The sequence below is a fragment of the Erithacus rubecula genome, assembly GCF_903797595.1.
Source record: "Erithacus rubecula genome assembly, chromosome: 23".
Lineage (NCBI taxonomy): Eukaryota > Metazoa > Chordata > Aves > Passeriformes > Muscicapidae > Erithacus > Erithacus rubecula.
This window is the reverse complement of record NC_136675.1, coordinates 7,510,447-7,520,855: the sequence shown is the minus strand read 5'-3', so window position 1 is coordinate 7,520,855 and position 10,409 is coordinate 7,510,447. Positions and strand designations below refer to the sequence as shown.

The 10,409-nt window shown below is 57.8% G+C and overlaps 1 protein-coding gene across 1 annotated transcript; it reads left to right on the top strand.

Annotated features, from left to right (window-relative positions):
- Positions 1-175: 175 nt before the first annotated feature.
- On the top strand, positions 176-6,985 carry TCEA3 (transcription elongation factor A3). The gene is made up of 14 exons (XM_079325448.1): positions 176-417; positions 1,840-1,902; positions 1,992-2,097; positions 2,394-2,556; positions 2,820-2,888; positions 3,085-3,153; positions 3,276-3,347; positions 3,628-3,705; positions 3,823-3,977; positions 4,274-4,359; positions 5,233-5,376; positions 5,892-6,038; positions 6,113-6,184; positions 6,322-6,985. The coding sequence occupies exons 1-14, from the start codon at positions 349-351 to the stop codon at positions 6,328-6,330; spliced, it is 1,302 nt and encodes a 433-aa protein (XP_079181574.1). The 5' UTR covers positions 176-348; the 3' UTR covers positions 6,331-6,985.
- Positions 6,986-10,409: the final 3,424 nt, after the last annotated feature.

The following is a 10,409-nucleotide window of genomic DNA, read 5'->3' as shown; positions in this document are numbered from 1 at the left end:
GGAACATTCCAGTATAAAGATTATTCCCCCAGCACACTGCAGTGTACTTGTGACCCTCAGGATTCCCAGCTGAGCCATCCCGATGGCCCCGTGGCCACGCGCCTCCCCCTCTCTGGCAATCCTGGCTCTGGGCTATATTTAGCCCTCCCCCGTGCTATTTCGCTTTCCTGGCAGGAGTTTATAACTGGCTGGGACAGCCCCACCTCCTTTCTGCTTTCTCTCCCTTCCCTTCCCTTCCCTTTCCCCTTCTCCCCTCCTCTCTGCTCCCTCCCCCGGCTGCCCAGGAGCCCCTGTCCGCAGTGCCCAGCTGTGCCCACAGCCCGAGTCCTGCTCCCTGCAGCCCCCACCATGGGGCCCGCTGAGGAGCTGGTGCGGATTGCCAAGAAATTGGATAAGATGGTGGCCAGGAAGAGCACGGTAAAGTAGCCGAGCTGCCCGGGGCGTGTGCGTGTATTTACACACACACATGTATTTACACACGTGCTTCTTTACATGTGTGTTTGAATGCTGATGGTGGCTTGGGAAAGGGGGGCCTTTGCTTTTCACACCCCCCTTGTTGTCCCTGGAGGGGCTGAGTGGGTTTAAGGGGTGCTGCCTATGCCACCCAAGCCCAGCCTCAGGACATTGTAGTTGGCACCCAGGGGATTTAATTTTACTTCTAATTTGGGGCTCTCCTGTACCCCATTGCTCCCAGAGACTGGAACTTGGGGGTAAGGGAGGATTTGTCCCATGGGTGGCAACTCTAGACACCACTTGGCAGTGCTGGATTGTGGGCGACAGGTGTTTGGCCCCCATCCTGTGCACCAACACCGGATCAGGGCCAGGGCCAGAGGCTCGTGCAGCAGCAAGGAAAAGCTCTGGGCTGGGGAATGGAGCTGCCTCAAGGCACCCAGCACAGCCCTGCCTGTTGCACAAGTGTGCAAAGGAGGGGAGGGTTCAGTCAGTGTCCTGGGTGCTTTTGATGGTTGAGTGCTGGGGAAGCCGGGACCCAGCCCTGCCACCCTTGTGCCAAGCCAGGATCCATCTGGGGATCCTGCTGTACCAGTGGTGAGTGCCAAGCCCTCCCTCAGGGTTAATATTTGACCATTTCCACCGGCCTTTGCCCTGACAAAGTGCAGGCTCCTGGCTGGGGGGCAGTGCTGCTGTCTCCCTGGATCTGGTGGCTTTTTGGGATGCCAATGCTTGGTATCAAACCAGATCCCATGGCTCTGCCTTCTGCCAGGAATTACCTGGGGTCTCCTGCTGCACTTTGGGATGGGACAGAGCCAGGGTCCAGCTGCAGCACAGGAATGTCCATGCACCCATCAAACTCGGGGGTCCGATCCAGCCCCTGGTGGTGGGAGTCCACGGAACCGAGTCCCTGGGTGGGGGTACATGAGAGATGGTGTCTGCTGCTGAGGCTCTAAAAATACCAAGGAAGAGGAGGGGGGAGAGAGGGAGGAGGAGGAAGGCTACACACAGGACTATCTTTATCCCAGCTGCCACTGCAGGGTGTCAGGATGAAATCCTGGGGTTTGTGTCCCATGCACCTTCACACCCCTGGGTGGGGGACACTGGGGAATCCCCCAGCTGTCCCTAGCTCTCACCAACCCAGATTTTTCTTGCAGATGGGATTTTCCCAAGTTTTAAGAAAAGCTCCTGCTACCCAGCTGTAGGTGTGACCTGGTGGTGGGATGGCCTAGCAGGATTTGGGTGTGGGATTTTCTGTCGGTGTGGTGACACAGAGGGTCAGGCAGTCCCAGGGAGCAGCCCACGGCTGCTTTGGATTCTCCTTTCACACCCTTCCTTGGTGCTGCCTGGTGCCTCCTTGAGGGCCTCTGTGGCTTCTCCCTGCTGCAGGAAGGGGCACTGGATCTGCTCAAATCCCTTACCGGCTACACCATGACCATCCAGCTGCTGCAGGTGAGGGCTTTGGGTGCGGTGGAGCAGCTTGAGCTGTGCCCTGTGCCAGCCAGCACGTCCCTAAGGATTGTCCCTGGGTGTGTTCCCAGAGCACGCGCATCGGGGTGGCTGTGAACTCAGTGCGGAAACACTGCTCCGATGAAGAGGTGGTGGCCTCAGCCAAAATCCTCATCAAAAACTGGAAGCGGCTTCTGGGTGAGTGATGCTGGGGGGAGGCAAGAACCCCGCAAAGCCGCAATCCTGCCTGGGCCATCCCTGCACCTCGAGCCCCGGTGCTTTCTGGGGGAATGGAGTGCAATCAGTCCACAGCTACGATGTGCAGGCTTCTGTAACCTCTAACCCAGATTTTCCAAGGGCTTGTTTTCACTCTGGGATAGAATGGTGTGCCCCACCTAGGGCTGAGCATCTCCACAATCATTCCCCGGACAAAGATGCACCTCTGCAGGTGCCCTGTGCTGGTTTGGGTTGTGACACCCAAATCCTTCCCCCAGAGTCTACCACCACAAAAAAAGAGAAGGATGCAGACAGGAAGAAGGAGAAGGACACAGATGGGGACAAGGAGAAGAAGGGGCTGGATGTTTCCAGCTGCCCCAGTGAAGGGGTGAAGCACAGCAAGAATACAGCTGAGAAGCCCAGGGAGAAGCACAAGGAGAGGTGAGGGCTCCTGCCTGCTGTCGGGGGGGGCAATATGAGACCACCCCCTAGGGGCTTGGTCCTTGAGAGTTTATCCATCCCTGCCTACCCATGGATGCCAGCAGCACCTCTGGAGACCAAACTGCCTCTGGGACAGCACCAGGGCAGTTTTTGGAGGAGGGAGAAGTGACCATTTTTTATTTTCCCTTCTCTAAAATTAATTGTTCCTTGGAAGAGGTCAGTTTGCACAGTGCTTTTCTGACCATTGCTCTCTCTGTCCCTAGGAAGCCCAGCAAGTGTGGCTCTCGTGCCAGCAACACCCAGGGCCACTCTGTCGACTCCAGCCCAGAGAGGTACCTGCTGAGGGAGGCCCTGACCCTCACAGCAGGCTCTGCCAGGCACCGCCAGCCCAGGGGAGGCTTTGCTGGCAGCCTGGGGTGGAGCTCAGGGATGGGGGATGCAGATGCACAGGATCCAGCTCACAGCTTGCCAGAGTATGCTGGGGTTGCTGAGAGCTTCTCTCCCTTCCTTTGGGCCTCTGTGGGGAAGAGAGTCTAGTGATGGTCGGAGCCCCACTGCGTCCTCCAAGAAATCGCCTCTGGATGGCAAGAAGGAGAGGTGGGTGCTGGGCTGGGAGGTGGGAGAGGCTGGACCCCAGCCCCTCACTGGGCTGTGGTTGGGGTGTGGACCCAGCACTCATCCCAGTCGCTGCCCTCTGACATGGGGCTTGTCTTTGCCAGGAGAGCCTCTGCTGACTCCAGGTCCTCAACCATCTCCTCTTCCTCCCCACAGAAGAAACTGTCAGGAGAGAGGTAAGGAGGGGGTGTCCTTGGGCAGCCTAGGGATGCTTTTAGGGTCCCCCTTGGGGATGCCCTAACTATGGAGTGAGAAGTGGCTGGGAGCCCTGATCCTCCCACAGCACTAGGATGTTCCCTGGGAGGAGCAAATCCTCCCCTGGGGAGATTCCTGTTGGCTTCTGAGCACTCTCATCGGTGTGCTGGTGCCTGAAGTCCTGCCCCCAGTCTCTGCCCCCTGTCCTCCCTGCTCCATCTCTGGTGTCATCCCCACTGTTCCATCCCGTGCCACCCCCAGGAGAGCCTCTGTGGGCACCAGCTTCTCTCCAGTTCCCACCAGCTTCCAGAGAAATTCCAATGACAGCAAGGAGGAAAGGTAGGAGAGAGGAAGAAAGGTAGGAGAGAACCAGTCCCCTTCCAAGGGAGCCAGGCGGTCCCTGCGGCTGTGCCAGAGCCCTGGCCCCTGCCTGTCCCCCTCCGTGTGCCCCTGCAGAGCCAACAGCAGCAAGCCCAAAGCCGAGGCGCCACGAACCCCCAGCAGTCCCTCCTTCTCCCCCAGCCCCTGCTGCCTGGCTCCCTGCTATCTCACAGGGGACTCGGTGCGAGACAAGTGCGTTGAGATGCTGGCAGCTGCACTCCGCATGGATGGTGAGCAGTTCGGGCATGCTGCAGCCCAGTTTGGGCTGCTTTTCCTGTGGGACAGTCCTAATAGGAGCATTCAGCCCCAAAAGGAAAGAAAAGGAGGTTGGGTAGGGTCTCTGATAAGGGGGTTGGATGTGAGAGTGCATCTTTGTAAGATTCAAGATGGGTAAAAATAGGTATTTTAGAGATTGAGTGTATGGGGCACATACAGGGGGAGATGTGAGATTTTTTGGGGGAGGTACAGTGAGACTTGTGGCTGGTTTCACAGCTGAAGGTCAACCCTTAACCTCTCCACCCTTTAGACGACTACAAGGAGTTCAGTGTCAACTGTGAGAAGATGGCATCAGAGATCGAAGATCATATCCTTTGGGGGGCTAGGGGACCCCAGGCTCCATCTGCTGGGGGGCGTGCGTGGCCTCAGGAGTGCTGCTGGGGACAGGACAGAGGGTGGCAGGGACAAGGGCAGAGGGTGACAGGCTCTGCCTTGCTCGCTGCCTGCAGAGGGAGCCCAGACATCAGTTAGAGGAGGCTGAGGCTGAGGCTGAGGCTGAGGCTGAGGCTGAGGCTGAGGCTGAGGCTGAGGCTGAGGCTGAGCAAAGCATCTCCTGAGCACCCGCCTTTGTGCAGGGGTCTGCGTGTCCCCCCCAGTGCCCTCTGGTCAGGGACCTGCCTTCATCCCTGGGGAAATAAATCCAAACCCAGCCCAAGTTTTTTCCATGAGCCTGCTGTAGGTTCCTGTGTCTCGTGCCAGAAGCAGTCTGTCACAATGTCCAGGCTGTGCCGTGCTGGCCGAGATGGAGCCACCCGTCCACCACCAACTCAAGGCTTGGGGTTCTCCTGGCAGCCCCCTGAGACCAGGACCAAGCCCAGGATGGTTCTCTTCCTGGGTTCACTTTTTGGTGTATCCCAGACTGTGCCCAAAGCTGCTATATCAACCTGTCCACATCCGTGTTCTTTGGGAGGAGGGACTAGACCGAATCCTCTGCACCCTGAACTTTTGTCCCAGCAGAGGGCTCGGTGACAGTCCCTAACCCCACAGCCTTGCCTGGACGTTAGACATTCCAAAGCAATGCAAAGTTATTTTCTTCCCCACATCTCAAGCTGTGCTTCATCCTCTTAAAGCCAAGGATGGGGACACTTGCCACAGGGAGGAAAGCCCCAGTGAGATCAGCCACATGCACGTGACCATCAGCTCTGGTGACAGCAGCACCCAAGCTGGCATCCCCCCCTGATTCCTTGACGGACCCCACATATCTTCCAGGAGCTGAGGAGCACAGACATGAAGTACCGCAACCGGGTGCGGAGCAGGATCAGCAACCTGAAGGACCCCAAGAACCCCGGTCTGCGGAGGAACGTGCTGTGCGGGGCCATCGAGCCCGGCCTCATCGCCCGCATGACTGCTGAGGTGGGCGTGGGCTGTGAGGCTGCTGCCCCTGCGCCTCATCCACTCTGCCTCTCTGCTGCCCTGTGCCTGCTCTGGGCTTGGGGCTCTCCACAGTGGGGTCTCAGCACCTCCCTGTCCCACCCCTGGGCTGAATGCGGCACAGGGAGCATTAGGAGAAAGCTGGCAGCATTGCTGGGTCCCCTCAGAGCCTTGCAGGCCCCCAGCCCATCACAGATCTGGCTCCGGGATGTCACACTGGCAGGAATCAGGCTGGAGTGCACCCATTTGTCCTCCTCAACCAGGGTCCACAAATCAGAAGCCAGATTTCCCCTGTGGGGAGACAGATCCCTGCAGGCAGCAGTTTTCATTTGAGGATGGGGTGATTTTTTCATCTGGGTGGGTCGGAGCCCTCCAGCAAGCACAGAGAGCAGGATTCCCCCTGTTTTGGGAGGGGATGGGGAAGGTGTTGGACTGTGGTGCCTGGCTGTGAGCAGAGCCGTGGCTGCGCTGACCTGTGCGGCCGCTGCTGGTGGCAGGAGATGGCCAGCGACGAGCTGAAGCGGCTGCGCAGTGCCATGACCCAGGAGGCCATCCGTGAGCACCAGATGGCCAAGACAGGCGGCACCGTCACCGACCTCTTCCAGTGCAGCAAGTGCAAGAAGAAGAACTGCACCTACAACCAGGTCAGGGCTGGTCCTGGGGGCTCTCGGCCTGGGGGGCCAAGGGTCTCCCCTGAGCCGCTACTGCTCCACCGCAGGTACAGACGCGCAGCGCTGATGAGCCCATGACGACGTTTGTGCTGTGCAACGAGTGTGGGAACCGCTGGAAGGTCTGTAAGCATCAGCAGAGAGGCTCTGGGCAAGCCAACCCTTTCCCAGCCTTTGGGGGTGGCAGAACCCCCTGATGTGGTGCTGTGGGGGCTGGCTGAGGGCTCACCACCTGCCCTGGGCTCTGCTTCTCCCACAGTTCTGCTGACGCTGCTGGCGACTGGGCTGGAGGGAGCATGATGCAAGACAAGAGGCTGTGACACCACATTGGGCAGCTGGGGTGGGGAGGAGGGGTCAGGGTGGCACCAGTCCCTAAACCTCTCTTCTTGCTCCCTTGCACTGGGCTCCCTTGGGGAGCCAGCCTCCAGCAATGTCCAATTCACTCAAGAAGGTCCCTGTGAATTCAGTGGTTCTTCCCTGCAAATACCTGCCTGCCCTTTGACTCGGGTATGCTGGGATCCCACTGGGAACAGATTCATTCCTGGAAAGGGAGATTGGTACAACTTGGGCAGCATGTCTCTCCCTGAGAGAAATCTGGGCTTGGATGATTAGAGGGCAGGAGAGACATTGCTTCCTGGACATGGGGCTGTGCCTGGGAGCTGAGGGCAGCAGAGGGCCAGGTTTTAACCCAAACACCTTCTTCCTCACCTAAGTGCATGAAGAGGGAGGACATGGAGGGGACAAGGTGCTTGCAGCATGTCCAGATGCTGTTGGGATGCTACTGTGTCCCTCTGCTCTGTGACAAATGGACTATCCATCCTGGCTTGAAGGAACCGTGGCCAGGAAAGAAGGAAGGATGGCAGGGAGAGGAGTGAGGAAGAACCCTTCCAGCCAGAGTAATAAAGGTGTGAACTATTCCTGCAGCACAGACTGTTTCTTAAGGTGGGTCTGGGACCTCAGTCTCAAGTTTATAGCTCCCCAGTTTAAGACTCAAGGGCGTTCAAGATCCCTCACCAAATTCCAACATATATCTCAAATCCACCAGTCCCAGCCTGGGATAGAACCATGGCTTACTGCTCATCCATCACCTGACTGGTGATTAAAGACCTTCAATTAAGGCTGGAGCAGCTCCCTGGCTTGCTCTGGATGCTTCAGGCTGCCCCATGGCAGGGCAGAACTTCCACCAACAGCAGGGAGCACTTTCCACAGAGAAAGCATCAGGGAGCAGCTGGGAGTCATCCCTTTGGCTGCGGGGTTCTGGGATGGAGCCTCATGGCACCGAGCGTGCACCGGCCTCTCCCCGTGGCAGTGAGGTGTGCTGGGGACACAGGAAGGTCATGGTGAGCATGGGTGACCATGGGTGGGGATGAGGGTGCTGCTCCCATGCCTGCGTGAGCCTGAGGGTGAGGGCGGAGAAGGATGGTGAAGTTAATTAACCCATCATTAATTTTTTAATATTGGGCTGAGGTGTGAATTTTTTGACAGGCAGTGCTGTTTGCAGCCAGACTTGGGTGCTAAACCCTCCGTGTTTGGGGGTCTCCACCCTCCTGAAGCCCCCTGAGAGCTCTGGGCTGCAGTGCTCGTTAACACGCTGAAGTGATTGATGAGCCTCCAAGGCAATTATTTATGCTTGTGACAGTGCGTGTGGCTGCAATTAAAGAATACCGTGGATTGTAGGGGATGAATAAAACATCAGTGTGACCTTGAGCTGTGAGGGGAGCGCAGGCAGGGCAGGACTGCGGCTCCCGGCCGGTACCAGTATGCCTCAGCACACGTTTGCCTGCCACAGGGTTGCAATAGGGGGATGTGGACCTGCATTTTCTTGCAGTCCAGCCTAATACAGTTATTTAAGTGGTACTAGAGGGAGCTGGACTCCAAGCAAGTTACGATGGATCTCCTGGCAGTCCTCTGTATCCTTCTGCCCCCCTGTGAATTTGTCCCCAGGGAAAATATCACCCTGTGCCCCCTCCCCAGGTTCCCTGGGAAATCCCAGAGGAGGAAAGGAAAGGGCGAACTGGGGAGCTGGGAAAGCAGGGGCTCTGCTGGCACCCATGCAAGGATGTCCTCCCACGCACCCAGAGAGAGCTTTTGCACTTGGCTGGGCTGGAGGAGCCCGTGGTGCTGGGAGCTGCTGCAGCCCTGGGGAGCTGCAGTAGTGCCCAGGACAGGGCACAGCGAGGGGCTCTCTGTGTGCAGTTGTTGGCAGCTCCGTCCCCGGGCTGAGCCTCTGACCTGCTCCACAGGCAAGGCACAAACACGTGGGTGTGCGCGTCTCGAAAGTCCAATTCCCAAACTTTCAGTGCCGGACTGCGGACTGAGACCCCCGGGATGACCTGCCATCCCCTCCCACCCCTCTGCTCCAGAGCTCCCCGGAGCTCTCCCCTCTCTCGTCCCCTCCTGCCCTCCGCCGAGGAAGAGGAGCAGGGAGCCGCCCGTGCTGCCAGCGCTCAGCTCTCTCTTGAGCGTTGCTGCAGTGGGCACTCAGTTCTCATTTCTCGTCAGTGCTGGAGAGGTGGAGCCGTGGCTGCGCAGCGGGCAGGAGGCTCAGACACGAGCCCTGGGATGGCTGCGGCAGCCCCAGCCCCATGTGCGGCTGCTCGGGATCCTGCAGCGATGGAGAGCCCCTTCGCAGCTGCTGCCAGGGCTTGATTCACCCAGCCCGGAGCTCCAGGTCTGGATGTTCCAAAGCTTCAGCAGAGACTGGTGCCTCTCCCTGCCTGTCTAGATGAAACACAGAATCTTTTCATTTGGAAAAGACCTCCAAGAATGACTGAGTCCAGCTGCTCTCCCAGCACTGCCAAGCCCACCACTAAACACGTGTGCCCAAGTCCACATCAAAACATCTTTTAAATCCCTCCAGGTCACTCCAATGAAGTGCTCAAACTTCTGACTGATGGAGTTTTTACATTCAACCTCCAACCTGCAACACCTTAAACAACCCCAGAGAGCGTCCAACCTCAGCCAGGCTTCCCTGCGAGGGGACAGCCACTACTGGTGCTGCCAGAGCACATCCCCTCACCAGGGACAGTCCTTAGCCAGCTCAGAGACACTGTTGCACAGAATCTGGCCCATGACCAGTTTTACTTTGCAATCCTGGCTTGCCCAGAGGTCACCCCCCATCATACTCCAGCCCCCCCAGCTCACCCGCAGCACAGGGTTTTGCTGCTGCCCTTCTCCCCCGCATTTTTCTAGCCTTGAGAAAAAAATTCAGCACTTTGCTGTTCTGTGGTTTCCATGGCAACCCCATTTCCCCATCCTCTCACTTTATGAATCTATAACTGCCCCCAGCCCGGTCACCGACCCCCAAAGCACAGTGCCAGGTCCCTGTGCACAAGGATGGGGCAGGAGGTGACGTGTCCTGTCCACCACCAGGACAGCTGACCCTCCTCGGGGCTTCCCAAGCACCTGGGCTTCTTGGAAAGGGATGGAGTGGTGGTGGTTCGTGTCTCTGAACTGAACTGAATTAAAGCAGGTTTGGAGCCCGTCTTTACCTCTCTGTGTGTGTCTCAGTGCTCCTGCTGTGTACAGGCTGCCCAGAGCAGCTGTGGCTGCCCCTGGATCCCTGGCAGTGCCCAAGGCCAGGTTGGATGGGGCTTGGAGCAGCCTGGGACAGTGGGAGGTGTCCCTGCCATGGCAGGGGTGGGATGAGATGGGCTTTAAGGTTCCTTCCAACCCAAAGCATTCCACCTTTCCATGACTGGCAGGCTCTGTGACAAACTGAGCAGATCCTCCTGCCCCTTCCCTTGCTCACTTCCAATGAATAGGTAATGAATAGGCAATGAATAGGTAATGAATAGGAAATGAATGATCCCTCACAGGCGCTCCTGTCTCCCCAGACCCCAGATCCACTCGCAATATTTATCTGGTGACAACCGCAGGCTCTCGGCACGATTCAGGCAGACAGGGTTCAGATCTCCTGGGAAAACCACCCACCCACCCCCCATCCATCCCACCTCCTCATCACGGCTTCTCCCAGGGGTGGTGACACCGGAGTGACGCTGAGAGGGGTGGGCACACGGCAAGGGGACAGCCTTGATCAGGAAGTGGGCAAACTTCCTTTGAAGAGCAGGAAAACACAGCACTGGAGTGGTTTAGGGAGGGCAGGAATGATGAAGAGGGCGCTGTGTGGATTGGGAGGAGTCCAAAAAACTCCCTGTGACTTTGTGACCCGGGAAAGGTGCCCAGCGTGCCCCCAGTACCTGGACTCCAACAGCTCCTCCCCAAATCCCAGAAGGCAAAAGCTGAGCAAGCCCTGCACCAGCCTGGGACTTGATGCTAAATGCAAGCAAGAGCTGTGGAGACCCTAAATTTTTTTTTAAACCTCAGCAGCTGCACTTCATTTGAGCT

What these genes read in the sequence shown, in the direction of transcription:
- TCEA3 (XM_079325448.1), top strand. Translation starts at nt 349, where the DNA reads ATGGGGCCCGCTGAGGAGCTGGTGCGGATTGCCAAGAAATTGGATAAG. An exon ending in AAACTGGAAGCGGCTTCTGG is followed by an intron (nt 2,098 to 2,393) that starts GTGAGTGATGCT and finishes TCCTTCCCCCAG; the next exon opens with AGTCTACCACCACAAAAAAA. An exon ending in GTCGACTCCAGCCCAGAGAG is followed by an intron (nt 2,889 to 3,084) that starts GTACCTGCTGAG and finishes TCTGTGGGGAAG; the next exon opens with AGAGTCTAGTGATGGTCGGA.